Raw genomic sequence first — 25,508 nt, 5'->3', positions numbered from 1 at the left:
AAAACTTGAACTGAATTGAGCTAAATAATGACTCTATTGTATTCTGTAGAGCTGCTTTATAGCTGACATGAATTCATTTATAATTAATGAATTTTGCAACATTGACTCTGTTACTGAACTGAAATTAATCAACACTGAACTGACTCGAGCTGAATAATGACACTACTGTCTTCAGTAGAGCTGATTATCACTGAACCGAACTTGTTTCATAATGAATGAACTTTACACAGTTATAAAACTGAACTGAACCAACATTGAACTGACTGGAGCTGAATAATGACACTATTGTCTTGCTACAACTGATTAGCAGAATTTTGGATCAACCTCATTTTTAAAGTTTGCATAGTTGATTATGTTACTTTCCTGTTTGATTCTCTGAAGCTGATTTGAAACATATCTACTGTATAAAGCACACACACACACACACACACACACACACACACACACACACACACACACATATATATATATATATATATATATATATATATATATATATATATATATATATATATATATATGTAGACTTCACTTGAATATCACACCAAAATTGTATATACAGTATATACAGTAATAATGTTATTTTTCCCTCCCAGACTTCGTTCAACTCCACTGCGTTTTCTTAACATGAACAGTTTGAATATTACCAAGGTCCTGTAACTCATTGTTTTAATTACTGGTTATCTGGGGTTCCTGCCTACTTGCAAAATGTTAATAAATTTGAAATGTTCCTTCCAACTTTTCAAACTTCTGCCCTGCTTGAGTCTACAACAATGTGCAAAAGAAATGTGTGAATTAGCGATATATATTAAGTCAATAATTAACATCAGCCCTTCATTAAAAGTCTCAGACCAGACTTGGCTTTTGTCCATAATATTATGCAACACAACACAATAAAAGACAGGCAGATAACGTTCTAGGTTAAAAATCTGCTTGGTCCTCCTAAGAACAGATACTGCAAATGACTTACAACCAGTGAAGATTTTGCTTAATCCAGAAAACAGTGAGTACACATTTAATTTAATATTTAAGTGTTCGTAGAAATTAGATGGGAAAAAAAGAGACTGGCCATGCATATGAATTGAAACTGGCTAGTTCCGGTCTACTTTTATGTAACGGTTTACCGGTTTAACCCTTCGTTGTAAGTTTATATATATAGTAGGCTATAATATAACTAGTGCGTTTAGCTATAGGGCTATTGCCCTACAAAGGCGAACCCCAGCAACTGCGTAACGTTATACAGTTAAACTGGAAAAGTGAATCTGGATCGGTTAATTATTTTTCACAAAGTTGAGGAAAACCTCGACTGTCACAGGAAAGATCATAGTGTGAGAGACCGGTTTTATCCACCCAGCGCTTTGCCTTTACGAGACATTGTACGGTAAGCACGTGCCTTTTCTAGACCATTGACATACGCTGACAGTCCAGTTTCCATATGACTGGAGCACAGTTACAAATGTCCTTAACGTTTACCAAAGTCCACAAGTTTTCTCAATGCCATATTCTTATTTTCTTTTTCATTTGCCACTCTCATTTCTGTTTCGTTTTACAGCTCGTCCAGCTCATTTTAATAGAACTAAAATATTCCGCTGCATATGCTTTTTCAACTGGCAAATATCTATATAGCGTTATGCCAGGCAAATGTTTAAGTACAAAAAGTAAAACTTACTGGTCGGGCTCGAGTCAAGATATGGTCATTGGCGCACATAAACTTGTGTACGTGTAGGCCTATTTACCATGACGAGAACATCTTGTAAGTGACTTACCAGCATTTTCCGTTAAAATGGCAAAGAACATTGTAAAATATTGTAATTTCTAGCGGGTTTCTAGTTTTCTGAACATAGGCTAAGCAGTAGCCTATTAGAAAGCATAACTTTAAAAGATCAAAAAGAATTCGGGAGAATCAATGAATTTTGAATAATTTGCCACAATGTTAAGTAATCATGTAATCATTAAAAAATATATAATTATAATTGTGAAGTGAAAATTGAATTTCCTTCAAACTGTAGAAGTAGCTAAAGCATTCAGAATATTTATTCTATATTCTATATATTCTTTTTAATTACATTTAATGTTGTGACAGCTTTATTGTAGAAACTATAAAGACAACAGCATATTGGTCAAGACCCTGGTCATGATATATTCTTGTAGTAGTTTTTATTTAGTCATGACATGTTTCTGGTTTGCAAAACATATGAAAGATGTTTCAGGTAAACCAAATGGAATTGCTCCTTTCATCTCTCAAGCCCTCACTTTAATAGAGCTTGAGTAAACATGACAGGAGCCTGAAAACCTGCTTCCTGTAAACAAACCCAGACACCCTTCTCATTGAGATGAGCTGTGAAAGTTGCATTTACCCACTCTGTCAGTGTTCATCTGAATAAATTACACAGCTCAGTACAGTCCAAGGGCAATATATTAAAATGTGCTAGCTCTCAGTAATATATCCTCCCTCCTGACAGCACATGCACATTTGTTTCCTCAGGGCTAGAGGAAGACCGAGGATGAAGACTGTGATTGTGGTGCATGGTGGCGCGTGGGCCATCCCGGACATGTTAGCCGAAGCATCCATGGCTGGAGTCAAGAATGCAGCATGGGCAGGCGATGCTGTTCTTAAGAATGGTGGGAGTGCTATTGACGCTGTAGAAAAAGCTGTGAGGTCTTTGGAAGATGACCCAAGTTTTGATGCAGGTATAAAACATACAGTATATACTAATATTATTTATATTTAATATTTTTATATAAGTTTTGGCTCTTTGACCCTGACTTTTTCTATTAAAGATTTAAAGCAGAGGAAGTGCAGATTCAGTAGTTCATCTAGGCTCTGAGTGGGACAGTATTTCATCTCACACCCATGGCACTTTGTTAATGACCATCTTGAGAGTAAGGTGAGAGATTCTCAAATAATTATCAGATTACAAGGAGGAAAGCGGGGTAAAACAAGACACTTCATTAACACACCCGGCCTGTCGGTGCCAATCTCATCTGTGATGGCTAAATGCCACCATAAGTGAAATGGCTAATCCTCTTCATATCAGAGCTGCACATTCAGTGCCTCATCAGGATCATTTTATACACTGGGGTAGCCAGAAGCACAGACTGATCAATAGATGACTAATGCAATCCTGTTTGGAATTTTAAGAGGTAGACATCAGAGTGGATAACAGTCTGGAGTATGTCAGGGTGTCATGACAGAGATAAGAATGAGATATCTGTGTGAGAATGAGATAATGTTGTATTACTTCAGAACCTATATGTCTGTCTGTCCGTCCATCTGTCCTTCTATATACACTGAATAAAATTATGCTTTCGAACAACTTTAAAAAATACTCTAATTTGTTACAGCCAAATTAGTTTTGTTTTAATGAGTTTTTCTAAAATTATATTTAGGGATTGGTTCAACCCTAACATTGAAGGTCTGTCTGTCTATCACTTTTTACGGGAAGTGTCATATGAAATGTGACATCTTTGTACACGTGGACTTTCAGAATTGGAATCTTTCTTGGGTAGGTCATGGTGCAGTGCTGAATATTGATGGAGAGGTGGAGCTGGACAGTATCATCATGGATGGGGAAACACTTGCCACTGGAGCTGTGGCATCTGTGAGAAACATCGCTAACCCTGTTAGTCTTGCTCGTGCTGTAATGGAAAAGGTATACTTTTCTTCTCAAATAGCTTCAGAATAATTTTTTGGGGGAATAGAGCTCTCTCCGGTGAACATGTACCCCATTTAATTCAAGCCATTTCTTTCTAAGCAAATATATTACTGAAGGGGATTTTTTTAATATAGGGGTTGTGATACAGAAATTTAATTTCCAACACCATTTCTGTATATTTTAGATATGACACTGCAATACATAAATCCAAATTCAACATCTTTTCTTCAATCATAAAGGCTTATTTCATTTCACTTTCCCATAAAGACTTGTGTGACTCAATTTCTCATTGTAAGAGTCACAAGGTTGCTATAAAAATATGTCCAGTATAGATTTTTATCTAAAACTGACATTCACACTGGATAAGGAAATGAGGAGACCTAGTTCTTGATATCTGTGCTCATCAAGGAGGTCTATGTGGATCACTTTGAAGATTTATTGTAAAACACAGAACTGGGTGGATATACCCATTTTTTAAAATTCTTATAATAGATTAAATTACCAAAAAAGCCGTGGAATTGACTTCAAAGGTGAAATTATATGACACCTTAGATTCAGGATTTTTCCTTGCCTGCAAAGGTTTAGCTTGTCTTTTTTCCAGCTGCTTTGTAATGAGAGGCTCAAAGGGAAATAAATACTGGCTGATTTTCAGATTGATTTTAATCAGTGCTCTTTGTAATGACATAGGCTGCGTTTACACTTGGCATTAACATGCAATCATCATGCAAGCAGATCAGATCATCAGTCAATCGGTACACAGCGCGTTTACACTTGGCAACATCAGCTGACTTCTCTGTCTGAAAAACCAATCAGATCTGTAAAGTTGACCTGAAGTGGTGATAATTCTTCATTTCAATTTCTACCTTAATTTTTTGGTTTTCTTTTGAAAACTATTTTCAGTCGCGGGACATTTCACAAATCAAAATAAATGTACGAGTCTCACTAGCGCTCTGCGAATGTAGACACGATGGCTGGGTTGCGTTTGCAATTACACTGAGATCCGATCACAATGCGTTTCGACTACCTCTGTAACAGAATACGCTGATCGGATAACATTCCGATTAGAAGCACATTTACACTTGTCTTTTCAGTGTGTATGTGGACAACATCCGGATACAGGTCACAATCACATGTTAGATCCAAGTGTAAACGCAGACTAAGTTAGTTATCACAACAAAACCTGCATTTAAACAATATATTAAAGGCTTTTCAGCAAAATAAAAAAAAAGTAAAATAATGAAACAGAAATTTGTGAATCTGCAACACAGTTGCATCAGTTCATCATGGCAAGATCGAAAGAGTCATTCAGTCTTAAGCCGCCTTTCCACTCCACACGACATTCGGACACGATTGTCGCATTTCTCCCTCTAGTGGCAATTGCGCAGAACTTTCAAACTGGTCGTGCAGCAACGTTACCTCGGCATATTCACCATGGTAAAATGAATAATTTTAATGAATATAATTAATGTATGAATGCATGGTAACAAATCAGATGACCCCCCACCCCCCACCCCACCCCAAAATAAAAAAGTAAGTTTTATGGGGCTAATCAACGTAAATAATGATTTTAAAAATTATAAAATACATTTTTCTGCCATAATTATTCTAAAGCACCATTTCACAGAAATAGTGTTTAAAGAATAATGTTAAAGTGAACAAAATATTGGTAATTTTGACCCCGCGCCGATAGTTTTGATTAGAATACATCACATCTGGTCGGGCGTCGTATACAGTCTAGCAGCAGAAGTTCAAATATTTGAACGTATCCAAAGCTCAAATCGGATCCGAAATTTCCGCATACGCATATAATCGGAACTCCACGCAGCTCCCGCACTACTTTCCATTGGAAATTAATGTCTTCCAGTCTGTCACTTGTCGTTCGTCGGAGACAGTGGAAAGGCGGTTTACAATATCACATAACAACAAAAACATAAAATCAAATCATGCACATTTGATCCTGACCACATCAACAGGCATATTTTAACAGCCAACAGCCTACATAAAAGAGATCTCTTCAAGATACCTTTATCTGCTATTTTAAGGGAAGTTCAAGATACCTTTTTTCACATTTAGTTGTATTAAGGCCCACTGACACCAAGACCGATAACTATAAAGATAACTATATAATGATTACTAGCATTCACAACATCAGCCTATAACATTGTTCATAAACAACTATATTTATGTAATCTGCTGCTTTAAATGCTCAACCTCTTTAAATCGGGTGGATTCTGATTGGCTGTCAATGTTTTTATCTTTCTTTAGCTGGAAACAAATTATTCAGAAAGTGTCTCCAACAATGTTGTTCTTCACATTATCATTATAACTGTGGTTTGGACTTCCTTATTCTCACAGAATAATGACTTAAAATTTGATAGTTAAAGTTAATGTTATAGTATATCATTCTGGGTGTGACTAGGCCTTTAGCAACACAACTTTTCTACAACAATGCCTGTATACAGTAACCTCTGTGATATCTGTCTGGAGGTAGAATTATTTTCTGTATATTACACCATTAACTAACAGCATCAGGCTTAAAAAATAACCACATACAGAAAAAGAATTATTAATATTTACATAGCCTTGGTCATAATCTCTCAGCTGCTGTTATATGCAGTAGAAGATAAAAAATATGTCAAAGACATTAACATTTTCCCTTTCACCGATGTTCACCTTGCAAGGTGTTGGACATGAAGGAAACAAAACCCAAAGAATACAAGATAATTGATTATTTGCAGCACCTGTCTTGAGTGCCCCAAAAGACCTTGGCCTTACAGTGGATTGGCAGATCTCTTTAATAGCCAGTATTAAAAATTCATCAAGTCTTGATCAATGCTGCGATCAAGCTTCACTGACCTCATGCTCTTGCTTTGTGATCTAAAATGCGCAGTATTTGACAAAGAAATATGACATTAATAACCACGTTAATATTTAAAAATTTCCTAAAACAGAGTTATGGTTTAATCCACTGAGATATTGTACAGAAAGTCACACAGATAAATAAAATTGTAGACAGCAGAGTATTGTCTCAATAAATAATAGCAGTTTCACATGGAGATGTGGACAGTAAATATGAAAATAAAGTGAAAGGATATACATAAGATGTGGTGAAGTTGTTTTATGCTATAAACCGTCTTTTTTTTGGAGTGTTTATGTGGAAGATATAACATGTCCAAGGGAATCAGAATGTAACAGATAGACTACTACTGATTTAATCAGAACAAAGAACTAACCATGTAAGACATTTAACAATTTAAGGCTGTAAACCTGTCAAACAAGGCCTAAGGGCCCATGTCAATTTGTATCATCTGCATAAAGGCACTGCAGTACATTTGCTATAAAGATGTTTTGCAGACCAACCCTAAGGGTAATTCGGCCTTGGGTTCCCTCTGGAATATCAAATGGATTTTTACAGTGTAGTCAACTGAATTTTTCATTTATGAGTAAGGTCTGTGGTTGACATTACATGACAAGATTTCCAGGTTCTGTTCAGGAACAAAAATGACACACAGTCATACTTAAAACATGAAATTTTAAAGGGAAACCATAGCTTGAAACATGTAATCTGCTTGCCAAGTCGTGACATATCAAATACTTTTTCCGGGTTCAAGCTGTCTACTCTGTTTCAAGTAAGAATACTGTCTCAACAGCTGTTTATGAGAACAAACTTTTAGAAACTCATGATGTACACTACAGGCATCCAAGACACCAATATTTTAACAACTGATAAATAATAAATCACTGTCTGTTTGACTGAGTTTTCAACATGAAGGTTAAGATCATGATTTTTCTGTAGTGGTAGAGCACACCATTAGTATATACTAGCACTGTTTGTTGTTTGCTTTTGCGATCTGAAGGAGCGTTTGGTCCCAAAAACGGTGACACATGAAATCAGACTGGATTGAATAAATATTTAGACTACTAATCATCTCTTTAAACCCTTTTTTTGTGTTTTTTTTTACTCAGACAGATCATGTCATGTTGACAGATAGAGGAGCGAGTATGTTTGCGGAGCGCATTGGTATTCCAATAGCTGATGATTTGGTGACTGAGCTGGAACGAAAAGACTGGGAACAAAGCAGTAGCTTTCCAGTCGGAGTCGAAAAATTCTTCAACACACAATGGTGGGTAATTTTGTCAATTTTGTGCTTTGAGATGTTTTTAATAGTTCCTGTTCTCTTGACATATTTCATTTCAGACACTGATTTTGACGACTGTACAGTTGAAGTAAATTGTCAACAGCATCTTTGGAAAGATATGTTTTTTGTGTTCTTGCAGGGAAAGTATTTGGTGTTGCTTGAATAATTTCTCTTTCAACTATCATGAAAAAAAGAAAAGGATGAAAATCTAGAGTTTTAAAAGTGGCTCTTCTTGGCATTGAGGCAATGGGCTGAGAATGGCAGCATATTGACGTGCTGGCCTGCACAGAACTGTCATTCCCTGAGGCCTTAGGCAGTGCAGTTAGAGCTGTGTGGGCTCCAGCAAAGAGTGTTGAGTAGTAGTGGAGTCAGGGCCATGGCGGGGTGTAACCTCAGCCCCTGAGGGAGTCTGTAAAAATAGTGCTGTGGAGGTGCTAAGTGTCAGTTGGCTGAGCTACTGCCTTTCATCCTGCCCCACTGTGGCTTCATTATTGATAGCCTCCCTCTGCTCGCCCTGTACTGCCATCACTGGGCTTTTTAACACACAGGTCCTAGAACTCAATTACCCTCCACCTTTATTTAGGTGATTACATGGCCTACCTCTGCCCTTCTGGTCTGACCACGCTTTTATAATACAACAGTCACCGATGTGCCAGAACTTCCTATTCATAGAATATTGATCAAAACAGATTTAAGTATTGGATAAATCTCATTCATTTAATAAATATGGATACCACTATTCAGGGTCAAAATACATTTCGAAAAAATATGTATGAAAAAAAATAGAATAGAGAGCAATGGTAGAGTTCAAAAATGAAATTCCATTCACTTTTTCCATTTCAATGAAAACTTGCCTATCCTAGACCTAATGTGTGCTACAAGGTTGTTAATCAATTATATATATCAAGCACAGCATTAGTTCTGGCAGGTCACGTCAGTCAAGCTCGTATCAGCTGACTCTTAACTAATCCATGACTACCTACTAATCCATGGTTACCCTTCTCCATCCCCAGCTCCTCCTTTCTTCCACAGTCAAGACTTAACATTCAATATTCCTAGTTGATATTCCTATCCTAGATTATGTTCTTACATTAAATTGTCATTAAGAACATTAATGATATTGGGGGTTATTGCTGCTCTCCCTGCTCTTATCAATGCTAGGCTGGGAGGTTTTGCCCAGAACAGAACCATACTGCCAGTCCACACTGTGTTAATTGTCAGTCATATTTGACAATGGTAGTCCTGACAGAAATGCTTTTATTGATGTTTTATTGTCCAACGATGGGATTCCTGGTAAAAACTGCATTACCCATGATTCTGCAAAGAAATGTACACCAATAAGATAATTGAAACAAGCAAAATGCCCTAAAGAATTCTTTAATGCCTGCCCACTTCCATAAAGCACTGAGAATGACATAATACAGTCAGACTCCCTACACTTTTAAATACTTATATATTTATATGTATAAGCATGTTTTGCAATAAATATAAAACTTGCTTCTATATACACTATCCACATGTTTAAATCAAGAGTTATCTTTATCTATCTTTTTTTTGTCATTTGCAATGCTTCATGGGATTGTAGTTCTTTTCTTCATCAAAGCTAAGTATGCAGTCTTGTACCTTTCACATCAGAATTCATAATGTTTTGATTCACCTCATAGCAGGTTCATTGTTTCTAACTCTTTAACAAAAATCCCATAGGAAAAATGAATAGGCCTGAAAAACAAATAAGCCTACAAATGGCTTACTTGCTGCCGTCTATGAATATTAAGATGGAATAGGAAAACTATTTTTAATATTTAAACACTGGCACTAATACAGTAAATGGAAGCCCCTTTCTATCTCAGAATTGTTAAAAAATTAACTAACTTTATATATTCCATTCTATGTTTGTAAATTTGTTTGTCAAATTTCACAATGTGATTTTATTTTTTTCAATATGACTTCTTGGATATTTGAACTGTGTTTTTATAACTCACAATATGACTTTTCATATCACATTGTGACTATATCTAAAACAGCATGACAGTGTGTGACTTTTTTCGCATTTTATACTTTATCTCCCAATTACCATTTTTATTTTTACTTTCAGGTAGAAACAAGCTTCCATATACATCTGCTTTAAAGGGGTCATATGATTAAAATTTTTCCTTTCTCTTTGGAGTGTTACAAGCTCTTGGTGCATAAAGAAGATCTGTAAAATTGCAAAGACTAAAGTCTGAAATCCAAAGAGATATTCTTTATAAAAGTTAAGAGTCAACCACTCCTACCTGAAACGGCTCGTTCTAACATGCCCCCACATGTCTACGTCACAATGTGGGAAGATTTGCATAACGCCTCCCAAATATTCACGCAAAGAAAGAAGGCGTAACTTTTATTCTCGCTGTTGCTGTCGGGCGCCATGTTGTGGAGACGCTGTGTGTTTCATTGAGAAAAGCGAAGCTACTTTGTTTGGCCTTCCAAAAGAGGACACAACTAGAAATCAGTGGTTAAGTTGTATTTACAACACTTTTCCGGAACAGTTCAACCCAAATAATTAGATGTGTGCAGCGCATTTTTTTGCGGAGGACAAGGACTGTTTCCTGGAAGAGTAGTCTACAATGCCGGTGTCTGTTTCTATAAAGTGGGGCACTTCCAACTTTGCAAGGACAGTTTGGCGCTTCTGACACACAGTCTGTAAGTAGGTTTTCATATGTAAAGGATTTGCCACTGATGATTCAAAAGCGAGTTTTGAGCAGTGTGGAGTAGCACTTGTTGTTTGTCGTTTCTCCGATCACAAATGCAGACATGGTTTAATGTTTACGCGGCGCGATACACAATGCAATGTGTAAAAAGACAGTATACAGTAAGTCATTATAATAACAGTAATTATGTCCCCACTGGATGCAACTAATGCCTCATTTGTAAAGAGTTTTATTAGTTTTGTCTCATTACGCCGGGACACACGGCATCACAGTGTTGAGGGGCGTAACATTTCCGTCACACGCTTGAGGCATTCAGCCAAACACAACAAACTGGATAGCTGGCCAATCAGAGCACACCTTGCTTTTCAGAATGATGAGCTTTGTAAAAATCTACGCGTTTCAGAAGGTGGGGCATAGAGGAGAAACAATAATGTACAGTATGTGGAAAATAATTTGTTTTTTGAACCTTAAACCGCATAAACATTGCATTACACCAAATACACAACATAACATAATACGCAACATCATATGACCCCTTTAAATGCATACTGCCATTTAGTTTTTGCGATTATTGTAGTATGTAGAAAATACATTTACAACAAAAAGTTAAGACAACCACCTGTTCTTCTTAATGAGAAATCTAAACTTCTATTCCAATATCTGCACACTTCATTAGGCTGTTTATGGATGTGTGAAGATTTACTGCAAAACTCTTTGATCACTTTGAAGTGTGAAATACAGTCCACCGTCAAGCTGCTTTTAAAAGCTGTTTTCACCTAAACCGATGAGCAAGATCCAGGCATCGCCGGTGATTTAAAAGAGCAATCAAGCGCCTGCCAAATATGATTGATGCCTCAAATCTGGAACCTGACAACTGATTCTTCGCCAGCTGCTTCAGACAAATATTCTCCACGAGGACCATGTTTGCTCTCCCATTTCTGAGAGAATGACATGGAGGCTGTTTTCTTTAATTTCACCTTGAACCATTGTCCTCCGTATCGCTTCAGACTCATAACACACGCTTGTTTTCCACAGCACTGCTGCCTTAATCAGAGTTTCATGGGATATGAAGCCTGTGAAATACTAGGGTCTCTGTTGATCCCACATTCTGCTCTCTATTCTATTTCCTTTCAAGTGAACTGGCAGGGAAGACTGATGTGCGCATCATAAGAATTGTGATTTGTTTTTTTGAAGAACAGTCCATACTTTTTCATGTGTGTCTACAGAAATATCACAACTGATACAACACCTTCCCTGCAATCTCTCTGAGTGTACTCTGCCAGACTAGCGGCTGTGATTCAGAGTGGCGAAGGGCACTTATTCTCGCTCTCTTCCTTTGTTGACAGGCAGATGATGATGAGTCAATTTCGGGTGTGCTGGCACTCTTAAAAGCATCTGTGAGGTTGTCATTAGCACCATCCCCTTCAAACATCACCAGAACAGTGCAACATGCTTTTTTTTTGGACTGAGAGTCACATAGGAAACAAAAATAATTGCACAGAGGCTATATTTGGAAGGGAGTTTGAGGCTTTAATCCAGTAGATTAAGAGTGCAGCGTATTAAGTTGAATTCCGGGACAAAAGTCTGTCTGATGAAGAGGAACTTAGCTAGAGGCACATCTCTGAGTGTGATGAATAATAATGCTGTCTCTTCAAAGCACCTTTTGAAAATACCATGTCTAAGACCAAAAAATTACAGATCTGAGGGAAAAAAAAGCTCAGCGCTAATCTTTATTATTCAAGGTTATAGATTTTTTTTTTTCATAATTACAGGGGCCATGATACGGTCGGAGCAGTGGCTCTGGACTCTTTGGGTAATGTGGCGTGTGCTACATCCACTGGAGGAATCAGAAACAAAATGGTGGGAAGAGTCGGAGATTCTCCTATTATAGGTGAGTCGGATCAGAGATAGAGGACAGAGATAATCTCTGTGTCACACCAACATTAATTTTGAAGCAGTGCCTCGGTTGAATGAGCCATTTCAGTTTGAAGGTGTCAGCTCTGATCAATACTCAATTGTCAGAGTGTTTTCTCCCGAGGTAACACACATTAACGTCCCACTCTGTCTGTGCTGCTGTCTTTTCCTGTGTGATAAGGATCTGGTGGATATGCAGACAATAGAAGTGGCGCGGTCTCCTGTACTGGTCACGGAGAGTCTATACTCAAAGTCATCTTAGCCAGATTAATCCTCTTTCATATGGAGCAAGGTATGAGACTTTTACACTAATCCTGATGAGTGTGTTAGTGTGCATGCACACTTGTTTACATTTAAGGGGAACAAAGTGTCCATATTTGCTTAATTCATTTTTGTTTTTTTAATGGATTTATTTATTCCATTTTTTTGAAAGGCACCTTTAAAAACTACCTTTCAAGAGTTTGGAAGATTTTTTTTTAAATGAAATAAATCATTTCTTACAGGAAGGATGCATTACATTGAATAAAAGTGATGGTAAAGACATATTGTTGAAAAAAAACTGTTTATTAATAAATGAATCATGTCATGGTTTCCAGAAAAAGGAAAGTAGCACAACTGTTTTTAACATTTATAATAATCAGAAATGTTTCTTGAGCAGCAGATTAGCATATTAAAATGATTTCTAAAGGATCATGTGACACTGAAGAATGGAGTAATGACTGCTGAAAATTCAGTTTTGCCACCACATAAATGACATTTTAAAATATATTAGAATAGAAAATAGTTATTTTAAATCGTAATAATATTTCACAATATTTTTTACGTTCCTGTTAATTAAATAATTGCAGCCTTGGTGAACAAAAGTCTAAAATAATTTTAAAAAGTAATATCAAATGTATTTGTTAATTTAGTGAGATGATGCATAAAATGACTGTTTTTTATAGATTTTTAGATTAACATTTATTTTAAAGTATAAGAGAACATGTATATTTTAGGTCCTTATTATCACTATTTCACTATTTAATCATATTTTAATTGGTCCTGAAGTGTGCCAAATGAATTTACAGTATAAATATATCCAAATCAAGACAGAGGTCATAAAAGCTGCATGCATTATACTTATATAAAAATTATAAAAATTTAAATTAAAACAGGTGTAGGTGGAGTGTAGCATTTCATGCTGATGCCAATTATAATACTTTTATTTTTCAAAGTCCAGTCAGGTTAATCAATATGACAGAATTACAAATTACATAGACAATTATTCAATGTATAGCTAAATAAGATTTAATTTTCAGTATTTTCTTGTATATTTTGAATGAAAAATTCTCATCACCCATTTGTTTTTTCCCCTGCTATGTCTTCCCCTTTGTTTGTGTTTTTACTCTTATGCAATTTGTGTTCATATTGTTTTAGCTTGCAAGGTCTCGATCATCTCTACCCCTTTACCCTCACCCACATGTTGCTATTATTATCAGATTTTGTATAACCAAGCAGAATGAATGTCAAACTGCACAAAAATCGGATGCTGCTGTTGCCAGTCATTTTAATTGGTGTGTGTGAGAGACAAGAAGGATTGGATGTGCTGCCACAGTAGACAGATGATAATGAGGTGTGTTTTTGTCTGAGGAAAGAGTGTGAAGGGTCAGCAGGCTATTGTTTGCTTTGGTATTCTGTGGTAGTGATGCTGCAAGCACAACCATTCTGTTTTTATATACCAGTTCATTATTTTATCAATTATTGGGCTTGCCATTAGGGTCTCAACTATTTTTTTAACATTTGTGTATTGTTGATAAGTGTGATCAATTCATTTGGGTTTTTAGAAAAATTTTATTAACACTGCAAGTTATTGGTACCATTACTTATAATAATAATAAATATGATTAGCATAAAAGCTGTAATAGTTAGCTAGAGGCCCACGTGTCCCCAAAAAAGCAAGAAAATGATTTTACTGCTCTGAAGAACAAGAAACAGGACAAAAAGAGATGGATGAAAGAGAATTAAAAATAGACATTACAATTAAACACAGTATGTCCAATTAGAAAATAGCAAACTCACAATGCAAATGTAATTAATAATAAAAATTTTAATGCTATTAAAAATTGGAAAAATGTTATATTGTTGCAGTGTTTGTCTTGTTGTTTTCTATGTTGGGCAACTAAGACTGCAATACTAAGACTGATGGAATGAGAAAACCATGAGAGCAACATATATTGTTCACTGTGTGACCTGGAAAGGGTCACTGAGGACACATACACTGTCAGTGCAGTATTTCATCATACGGCACACAGAGATCAAATGCTCTTGTTTTTTTTATGTTGTGCTGGAAAATACTAGAAAAATACAAGCACAATAGAAAATGTTGTGAAGTTGAATGAACCTATGTACACTGCTTTTTAAAAGTTTGGGGTTGGTTGTTTGTTTTTATGTTTTTGATGCTCACCAATCAGAAATACATTAAAACAGTGATGTTGTGATATATTATTACAAATTAAAATAGGCCTACCTGTTTTCTATGTTAAAATTATTTAAAAGATTTTTGAATTTTTAGCATCTTTACTCCAGTCTTCGGTGTCACATGATCCTTCAGAAATCATTCTAATATGCGGATTCGCTGCTCCAGAAAAATTTCTTATTACCATTGTTGTGTTGTTTAATATTTTAAATTGGTAACATTTGTGATGACTAGAAAGTTGAGAAGAACAACATTTATTTGAACTAAAACAATTCTGTCACTTTTGAGTAATTTAATGCATCCTTGCTAAATAAACATTATAAGGGGTGACAGTGTGTTGCTACAGTATGTTAACAGGTGTTTACAGCCTTATTTAACCTTAAAGAATTTAGAATCCCTATCATTTTATTTATTCAGTTCACATGTGCAACACTGACCGGAAATGCTTCTGAGGAAGCACAGTAAAAATACATGGCAGCCAGATAAACTTACTGCTAACTTTGCTGACAGTATCACATACTTGAGTGGTTCCTTTGTGAAATGCAGGGAAATCAGCCACAGCCGCCGCTGAAGCCTCACTTCAGTACATGGGAGAGAGAGTGAAGGGTTGCGGAGGAGCTATTGTTGTGTCCTCCACCGGGGACTGGGCTGCCAGCTTCACCACACCACGCATGGCTTGGGCCTCCATTAAAGAGGACGTCCTGCACTGTGGGTTAAATCCCAAAGAAGATTTCACTGAGAGGCTGAAATGATAACATTATACTTTAATTGTATTTTCATTCATTATTATGAATTTCTTAAAACTTTCATCTACTGTAGTTAATATATTTTGCTAGATTCTATCAGTTTCCTATGTGATTAATTGTATCCTTTATACAAATCTAAAAGTTACTGTGCTTCAATAGTAATAAGCTGTTTCTCATATAAAGAAAACAAATACTCCTCTCTGCCGGTTCTGACAAGTTTAACCAACAGTTAATGAATGATGATTAATTGAAGGTGAAAACATTGTACATTTTAGTAACTTTAGTAGCTAGATTACTGTACATACAATATATAATAACATTTATGCAGGTTGTCCCTACTGTTTCCTCAGTGAACAAACAATAGAAAACCCAATATGGTGTTAAGTGACTAAATGAAGAATTCTCAAAGAGTTCTGATAAGCTTAATGAATAAATTAATGAATAATGATAAGAGTTATCATTATAGGTAATGGCATCATTGTATGAAATGTATGTATGTATGTATGTATGTAATGCACAAATGACATCTGACTACGTCATAAACTGTATTCGGTAAGATAGGAAGACAGATGGAAAATATAACAGAAATATACTGTATAATGGCAAATCAGCATTTTAAATTAACCAAATACTGTACATTTGTATTCACTACATTTGTGGAATTCAACATTATTAAAGATGAAACTTACCACTTCATGTCTTTAGTCGCTTCATTTCAGGTTTTTATGTGAAGGCTATTTGGTGGATCTGAAGGATAAAATTATTATGTTTCTTTAAAAAAAAAAAAAAAAAAAAAAAAAGATCACAGTGTTCCTGCTGATTTGTGAAAAATATCCTTGATTGTTTGCTTCTTTTAGTTTGTGAATAGAGCAGTGACCATATTATAAAATGGAAATGAGGGAACACAGTTAAAATATTCCAGCCGTGGGAATTGATGAATGAGTAATTTTGTCCTGAAAGTTTAATTCTTTATTAGGAAAAGAAAAGTTTTCGCAACTGCTCCTAGTTAGTGTCTCCTTAGTTGCCCTCCTCTCATTTATTTATTTCATTTCTTTTCAAATTAAGGACAGGCTGTGTACTGTATATATGAAGACAAATATGCTATACGGAGTACAAGTTCACATACTTTTAACAATTAAAAATTGTCAAAAGCTTCTAAAAATTGTGTGCCCTTATACTACTATTGTATATCTTATGCATTATGAAACAGTAAAACCCATTGTAGTTGAAACCATGCAGCAGGGCAAAGACGTGCAGGAATCTGAGAGTTTTCTACCTCTCCAAAAAGACAAAAAATTCTCTTTTTATTGCAGAGGAAGCTGATTATTCCATAGTGATTCCTGAACCCCTGTTGAGCGCAGCACCTCTACAGCAATTTACATTTTGACATGTTTGATCAATCACTCAAACTACAAAAGAAATATAAATAATTAATTAAGTAAAGATTATTAGCCTGGACGCATTCAATGTATTTGATCAGTGCAGTGCTGTTAGATCAAAGCATGAAGAGCCACATTACAACGTCTACCCAGCACCATGAAACAAAAGTGTGCTTCCTCAACTGAAAAACAAACATTATGCGAAGAGCAACCCCTCTGAGATTTAAAAGAACAATTCTGACTTCAGCAGAGCTGCAGTAGGTCAGTATTTGGGATTCCTTGTTAAAACTTAAGTCAACATTTTGCTGAGCTGCTGAGATGTTCCAAGCTGCTCTGTGAACTTGAGACTTGATTAAGCTTTATGTAAAAAATACGATACTATATTTATTATGTATTATTTTTTATTAAAATGCATAAGTCAGTTTCTACATAACATTTATACTGGTTTTCTCCTACTGTTTAGGTGAACAAATCTAAGCACAATTGGTGTTAAATGACTAGATTAAACAAACAGAATTTACCACCTGTGGTTGGGGAAAATTAGATGCTAACGTTAGTGCCTCCTCACAAAATAATCATCCTACTAATTATTTTCCCCCCCCTCGTTACAATTTACCTTTTCAAGTGTACAGTGCGTTAATTGCAAACATCTGGGATTGACAGCATCACACTTACCTTGTGTTTATGCTTTACTGGGATCGTGTCGCAGCCTATTTTGTTGATGTATTCTCTTTTGAAAGTGTTATTTCTGTTAGATTCTAATTTGTGTTTCATTACAAAGTTTTCACTTCAGGACTGAGGCAGTCAGACGAGTCCGTTTTTTAAACCCAGAACGAGGATGGTTCTTTGTCTGTGCCGCCCCTTAGTGGTAGTGCGTGGTATTGCAATGTATGTATTAAATTAGGTGGAGTGTGGAGCAAGGTAATTTGTTGGCTTTGCGTTTTTATACAGTGGGTTCAAAATTCCACATAAACATCTGGGATCCAAAACCACCAACAACCATTTGTTTTTGTTTTTTTTGGGAAAAAATTCACATACATTACAAAAAAAGTTGTGATATTCACTCTGTTAAAGCAAATGCATTTACGTTTTTTTTCCCAACCTTCTTGCATTCTTATGGTACACTGACTTACAATACACCAAATGCTTTTTTTCACGCACCTCATAGATGTCTGTTTTGGGAGTGTAAGTGACCCACGTGCATCCCTTACGAAAAAGAAGTTTATACAAGTGTGCTATTAGTATACTTCTTTTAAATTAAAATAGGAAAGTATGCTTTTAGTTTACTTTTTATGTACTTCTCAGAAATGGGCTTTATGTATTCCTAAGAAATATACTTAAAATTACATTTTAGTATAGGCTACTTGACTTATACAAAGAGTCTAAATATATTTGAGCTATACTTGTGCTCCTAGAATCCGTGTTTTCATTGTTATATGGTATTTCCAAAAAAAAACACAAGTGAAGAAGAAAAAGAAAAAACAGATACTAACACTTGTAATCTAACACGATCATCTGACATGAAACAGCATCAAGACTGAAACGTTATGGAATAAAATGTGTTTTTTATTAAACTTACCCACATTAAAGTGTTTAAAAAAACAATGCATGAAACTAGAATAAAATGTTTTTGTTTACAAGCAGATACCCTGTTCTTTCTTTGGATGTTTTGTATGTTCAGATATTCATATAACAAAATATATACAAATTAAAACCTAAATAGGGACATAGTAGTATACTTAAAGTATGAGGTAAAGTTCACTTAAAGAAAACTTATGAGTATACTTGCAGTATAAAACTAGTAAACTAGTAGTTTCCTGAGACTATACTTTAAAAAGTATTTAATTAGTAAACTATCAGTATACCTGTAAGTTCACTTTTAGTATAATTGCAGTACAAACTACAAACATAGAGGTAAACTAGTTGTGTACTCAAAGTTTGCTACTGTTATACTTAAAGTATACTTAAAAGTATACTTTTATATACTAGAAAGTGCGCTAATTTAGTCCCAAGAAGTATTGAAACAGTACACTTACAAGTATACTACTAGAACACTGATACTTGTAAACTTGCTACGTAAAGCATATTTAAAAAATATACTTGAACTTTACTTGAGTATACTTAATAAAATTTACTTGAAGTATACTACTTTTTGGTAAGGGATGTGTAATAGTCACTGTAATTTTGACAGAGAATTCCACTCACTTAACTGTTGTTGGGAGCTCTAAAGTCACAAAAATATTCATAAAAAAATATTAGATTTTCTTAATTCCATTATTATTATTTTTTTACTTGGGAGAAGATATGGGGTTTAAACTGATATTTTTCACTATCACTTAATCACACTGAGTATATAGCATTTGCACAATCCGTGCACATCACGACAACAAACATAGTCAGTCAAAAGCTGTAATATTGTTTATTAAATATTGCATAATGAGGCAATCACAGCAGTAAATAGTGTTTTAAATTCATTGTAATTAACAGCACTGCAAATAAACAAAAACAAACAAAAAAAATGCAAAATTCGCCTCTGCATACAGACCACAAAGTAATAATTATACATGAAACATCTCAGGTGTCATCTCACACTCTTGAATAACTCATGTGATTGCGGTAACGAACTCAGTAATTGTCTCCTGTGACACACTAAAACGTACTTAAAAAGTAACGTGCTTACCTCAAGGCAAATAAAATAAAATAAAATAAAACGAGGCACAGTTCAATGAAGCCATGAGACAGAAAGGCATTTCAATCCCAACACAGTGTCAGAATCACTCGTTCAGTCATATGAGACAGCCTGTGTTACGCAAATCTCTGTGCTTTCCTAATATTCTTCATTTAATATAAACTGTAATATTCATAGAGGTTGCTGTAACTCCGATCACTTTCATTCATTTTACTTTACATATTTACAACTCTGACAGAATAGGAAAACTGAATTTCAACTGTGTTCACATCCAAGTTAAAAGTTTCTCAGAGCATTACATTCAGATATGCTACGCTAACTTATAACGATTCAAAAGGCCAAAACATCATATTTAATAGAGATCACATATATGTATTTGAATTCCTTGTTGATCTTTTATGTGATTACTTCTTGACAAAGGTTTTAGCAACAACCACTGGTTTAAAAAAATGAAAAATATAACATCTAGATACTTTAAATGACTCATTTCTGTCCAAATGATCTTTTCCTAATTTTCGTTTTGAATTGGATGGAAGGCTGGTAAGCATAAGAGTCTCAGACGACCCTCATGCTCTCTAGCAGCACGTTCTCTGGCATTATATGGAATGGACCTTATAAAACTAAAGGGGAGATTCAAAAAGACACAATTTCATCTGAAGAAGAAATCCAAATCTTCAAATTTGCAATTCTACTTCTTAAAAGGAAGCAAATGCAAATCTACAACCTGGAGTAGATGTGAACTACATTCAGTTAAGGAAGACCACAAGCTAATCAATGGAGACTGCCTAACTAAATGCACACAACGGTCCACATGTAGCATCCTCTACTGTGAATGGCACTTTGAAAATGAGGTACAGCAATCTTATATGGATCATCGTTTCCCAACATGCAGCCATATTACCGGACTCATAACACTATGTAAATGTCACTGTCAAATGGTACCTGGGTTAAGATGTTATCAAGGCTTGTTATCAGAGGTAAATACTGTGCCTCAGACTCCTAACACACTCTTCAGAACAACCAATTCAAAAATGGATGACTGAAAAAGCAAAATATGCACTAATAAATAGCATCTTTTGAGGCAAAGCATCTGTTTAGTGGGGTTTAGTTGTAGCCCTTCACCTCACTATATTACATAACACTTAAAGCTTGATTGTTTTTTGTTACCAATTAAAAAGCTTGTTAGATCTGGAGTTTCTAGAGTCAGTCACTCCATCGTAATCCTATGAACAAAAATGTGGTAACATTTTACAATAAGGTTTTATTTGTTAACATAACAGTTGCTCATAGTTAGTTCATGTTAATGGAATACAATAAATAATAATAATTTGTCACATTTATAAAGCGCTTTTCTCTACACTCAGAGCACCAAGTTACTCTTTTCGAGGGACATCCTAGGATTTTTACACCCACATGAATTCAGGACCTCGGTTTAATGTCTCGTCCAATTAACAAATGTTAACAAATCAGTCCTTACTGTAAAGTGTTACCATAATTTTGTATGTCAGTATAATCTGAGAGTTTACATCAACACTGATTTACATCATTTTGATGTCTACAAATAGCTTTGCTTGGATTCACAAATACTAATGTTGTTGTCTCATCCTTTGAGCCCTCATCGGAATAGAAATTTACATCATACTCTTTATGAAAGTATGATAAAAAAAGCTCCATAAATATGCATTTTTTTTACACAATGGGAGTGTAAATTGTAATTTAAACACTTTTCAAATGGCTAATCCTAACTTCTGATACTTTCACAGCTTCTCTGACCTGTAACCCTTAATACGGACACTTTCAGGTTCCTTTAATACACTGTCATCTCTAACAGTCACACTCAAACTTTTATAGCAAAAATAAATAGTAGAATTTCATGTTTTTCAGTGATGTCAGGTATGTGATGAAGTTGTACAATTCGCAGCTGTAAACTTAAACACCTTCTCCAAGTCTGATATACTTCATATTAATGGCTTTTAGCGGAGTCTGTACATTTTCAAAAAACAAAAACAATGTATTCTTCTAAATCCTTCAACAAATGCTGCCACTGTTGCACAGTTGAACTGCATGTTCTTCGCTGACATGCCGCACACCTTACTGATCACATACCTGGACATTCATCTGGGAAAGACCAAATTTTGGAGGGGAGAAATAGTCTTCATTTGACGTCAACAGGTTGAGTGTCCCAAATGGATCAGGCTGCTTAAGCATAGTGTTAGAATCTCTTCATACAACCCATTATTTCTTCAAAAGTATCATGTCACAAGTTAACAGCTTTCACATAATTTCCTGGGAAAGTGCCGAACTGTTTTGTCCTCTTGGATGTACCTGCACACAGAACCCAATGCATACAGTACATAAGAGTCTGGGCACAAATAAACAGAAAACATACAACTCAACAGAACTCTATAATCCTGGTTTAAAAATAGATTTAATAGCACTGTAGTTTCATTCATTCATTCATTTATATATATATATTATATATATATATATATATATATATATATATATATATGGATTTAGTATGGGAAAGATGACTTAATGCAGAATTAATACACTGATTAATGACACATACCCACAAACCAGCCATCATCACATTTCTCCATGACACTGACCAGGTCTCCTTCCTGCAGCTCCAGCTCATCATCATTCTGAGGCATGTAATTGTACAATGCCTGAAATCTACAGCAGAACACAACACATCATTACACATGGAAAGGGATGGGGCAGGAAACTACTGCACAAATCACACTATTGACCAAACGTAAAGCCTTGTTTAGTCTTTCAGTTTAGTTGAAATAGAAATAAAGCTTTATTTAAAAACTTTAATTTAAAAAAAACACTGCGCACAGTTTTGTCTGTCTGACACAGAGCACCATGGTAAGTTCACTGTGCCTGCAGTCGGACAGCTCATAAAATGCAGACATTCCACAGTTACATAAAATACAATTATGTGTATTACATGAATGCTTAAAATATATCTACCTAAAACAAGGCTAAATAAATTTGTCATGTCACTAGCGTTTTTGTTCAGTGTATTTATAACGTTACAAAAAACTTATTTGAAAAAGGCTGTTCTTTTGAACTTTCAACATCAACTAAATTTATCATGGTTTTCACAAAAATAATAAGCAGCACAACTGTTTTCAACACTGATAAAATAAATTGTTTTAGCACGTCTTTTAAATGATTTTACTGACTCCAGACCTTTGAATGGTAGTGTATAATTTAAATAACTTAATTTCTTAAATTTAACAGCTTTGTTGTTTATAAAAAAAAATCGGGCTTCATTTTTATTGCAAACTGTTGTAATACCTCAATTGCTACTTAAACTTTTTTTTCACTTCCCAATCTAAAAAGTTTGCTTTAAATGGGAGCTTGAAGAAAAAAAATACATTTCATTCTCAAAAAGTATGACTTGAAGAATATATTTTAAATTCAAAACTCGCGTAAATAAGGTTTTAACAGTGCTCTTGTGAATTCCTGAGGGATGTCCTACATTTTTAATAGTGATCGACCGATGTATCTGTTTACCGATATTTTTCCCGATATTTAAGCATTTTTCCATAATCGGGTATCGGTTTTGTAATATCGGATTCGCCGATTTACGGCGCCATCTTGTGGCCGTTTTGAGATTTCCGCCATTGCAGCCCGGGCGTCTGAGGAGATGAGTCAACAACTCAGTGCACAGGTGAAGTATATGTTCTACTTGGTTTGCTTTAATTAATCAACTTTATTTAACATAACAGACATGCACAAATGAGATCTGAGACATAAATTCCTGATATAGTTAATTTATGCAGCTTGTTTCTAAACAATTGAGACGAACTCATTGAGTCACGTAGTGTAATTCGTCATGTCCTGCCCCAATAAAGACGTAACTTTACATGAATTAAATAAAACAGACATGAATGAGGGCATGTTGAAAATAAAAGCGCTGAATTTAATTCTCTATCTGTTGTATTTGCTCACCATTAGTCTAGAAGAAAAAGTTCGTTCATATTGCTTAGCAACTGACGGATGATCAGGAGGCTTAAGCACAGCCACTGAATGAAACTTTTGACAAGATTATCTTGTTTAAACACCCTAGATTATATTATCATTTACTACATAACAATTATTTCGCTAATACACATATAAATATAGCCTGCCGCTTTGTGGAAATTAATTATTTATTATCTCCATGCGCGATCGCGGTTGATTAAGTTATAGTCAAACAGCACTTTGTCAGTTGGCATTTCATGATTTAACGTTAGATTAAATTTAGATCATAAAATGCCAACTGACAAGTGCTGTTTAACTTTATATAGTCTCGGAAAAAAAGTTCGTTCATATCGCTCAGGGTTGATGATCAAGAAGCCTCAAGGACGGCCACTGCATGAAATTTTTGACAAGATTATCTCGTTTAAACACCCTAAATTATAGAATCATTTGATTTACTACATAACCATTATTTAGTTAATACAAATATAAATAAATGCAGCTCTGTGGAAATTATTTATAATCTCCACACGCGATCGCGGTTGAGTAGCCCAATTTATAGTTTTGTGTAAATGCATAGATAAGTTACAGAAATCATTCAAAAATCAATTCATAAAAAACACAAACAAAAAACAATAATTAATAACACAATTAGGAAAATGCAATGATGTATGCTGTTTTGTTTGTTACTTTCCTGACAATGTTATATATTCCAGCTAATATTATTCAGTGAATTAAATTAAAATTACCCAGTGAATTATTCCTCACTCTTAAACCTTATTCCTCACTCCTTTGCCCCCACCGTCTTCGGTGCCCAGTGAACGAGTCTTCAGTGAAGTGGGAGCCATTTATGAAAACAAACGAAGCAGGCTTACAGGGCAGAATGCTGAAAGACTCTGTTTTCTACACTACAACCTAGTTCTGCTTAACTGGGAGTATTAAGTTACACTACTAAATAGCTATGCACTTCTAAATAGCCCCCGCCCCCACCAATATGTTATAATCATTTTTGTGCTTTATTTTTTTACCTCAAAGCTTTTATTTTAAAACAAAGACACTTAGCAACAGTGCACTTTAATTTTTTGGACTCAGACCCCTCTTGTTATAAATAAAATGGTTTGTTCAGCTCATTTGTGTTGTAATAATTGTCAAAAACAGAAGTATAACAGTAAATAAATATCGGTTCTGCATATCGGTTATCGGGTACATAAACATGCAAATAATCGGTATCGGTATCGGTTATAAAAAATCAATATCGGTCGATCACTAATTTTTAAAGTGCAGGCCAGTGAAAACTACAGGTGCATGGACACAGAAACACACTGAGGTAGATCATACTTACATCCCACAGCTCATGCGTCCAGGCTCAGGACTGCTGCTCTGGGACAGGGGTTGCTGGGAAATGATGAGAGAGTGTTTACTGGGAGGAGGCAGGAGTCGGTGGGCGGAGTCTATAGGGCGTGACAAAGTGCTGCAGTACCTCACTGAGGTCTCTGCAATATTCATGATCTCATTACACACTGCCTCCTATTGGTGGAAGGGGGTCGGCCCAAGAGGTGGCCACAAACCAGGAAGTGGGATCAGTCATTCAGATGAAAAATTGAGTTTGAGGAAGGGGCGGTGTGGTTAGAGAAGACAGTAATAGGGAAGAAAGAAGGGAATGTCCATTAAAACCAGGAAAGCCGGAAAGGATGGTAGTGTCCAGAGGATAAGCATGGAAGAGTAAGACAAACAGAATGAGTGCAAGTGGAAGGAGCGGAACATACGCCACAATCATATAGGACAGGCTTACTTGCAGGGTACAGAGATTTGTCATGCATTACATGGGTGAGTTTAAGGGTTAGATATCACATAAAATTAAACAC

General features: G+C 35.3%; 2 protein-coding genes and 1 long non-coding RNA gene across 11 annotated transcripts in view; 1 reads left to right on the top strand and 2 right to left on the bottom strand.

The window, feature by feature from the left end:
• Positions 1–884: 884 nt before the first annotated feature.
• Positions 885–16,288, top strand: si:dkey-103j14.5 (isoaspartyl peptidase/L-asparaginase). 2 transcript variants are annotated; one of them, XM_042736871.1, is made up of 7 exons: positions 885–1,003; positions 2,486–2,691; positions 3,511–3,653; positions 7,623–7,780; positions 12,255–12,373; positions 12,578–12,688; positions 15,398–16,288. In XM_042736871.1, exons 2-7 carry the CDS (start codon positions 2,505–2,507, stop codon positions 15,601–15,603), a joined length of 924 nt encoding a protein of 307 aa, XP_042592805.1. In that variant the 5' UTR covers positions 885–1,003; positions 2,486–2,504; the 3' UTR covers positions 15,604–16,288. The 2 variants fall into 2 exon arrangements, with proteins under 2 accessions (XP_042592805.1, XP_042592804.1); XM_042736870.1 differs by lacking the exon at positions 885–1,003 and adding an exon at positions 1,131–1,381.
• On the bottom strand, positions 7,775–17,988 carry LOC122139418. The gene is made up of 4 exons (XR_006156253.1): positions 17,652–17,988; positions 16,287–16,344; positions 15,372–15,557; positions 7,775–9,112 (listed from the first exon to the last, which is right to left on the bottom strand). It is a non-coding gene; the product is annotated as an uncharacterized LOC122139418 (long non-coding RNA).
• Positions 17,989–19,379: 1,391 nt separating this feature from the next.
• The window catches only part of LOC109060833 (sorbin and SH3 domain-containing protein 1-like), a 49,754-nt gene continuing 43,625 nt past the window's right edge, over positions 19,380–25,508 (bottom strand). For 6 of the 8 annotated variants that reach the window (XM_042736869.1, XM_042736862.1, XM_042736867.1 and 3 more), the window contains 3 exons: positions 24,986–25,170; positions 22,238–22,344; positions 19,380–21,990 (listed from right to left, as the gene is read on the bottom strand). In XM_042736869.1, coding sequence (XP_042592803.1) covers positions 21,923–21,990; positions 22,238–22,344; positions 24,986–25,170 — 360 coding nt within the window. In that variant the 3' untranslated portion in view covers positions 19,380–21,922. The remainder of the gene's footprint in view (positions 21,991–22,237; positions 22,345–24,985; positions 25,171–25,508) is intronic. The other 2 variants (XM_042736866.1, XM_042736868.1) reach the window with 1 other exon arrangement.

The sequence above is a fragment of the Cyprinus carpio genome, chromosome B13, assembly GCF_018340385.1.
Source record: "Cyprinus carpio isolate SPL01 chromosome B13, ASM1834038v1, whole genome shotgun sequence".
Taxonomy (NCBI): Eukaryota; Metazoa; Chordata; class Actinopteri; order Cypriniformes; family Cyprinidae; genus Cyprinus; species Cyprinus carpio.
Note: the sequence above shows the minus strand (reverse complement) of the source record. Positions and strands in the feature narration are given on the sequence as shown.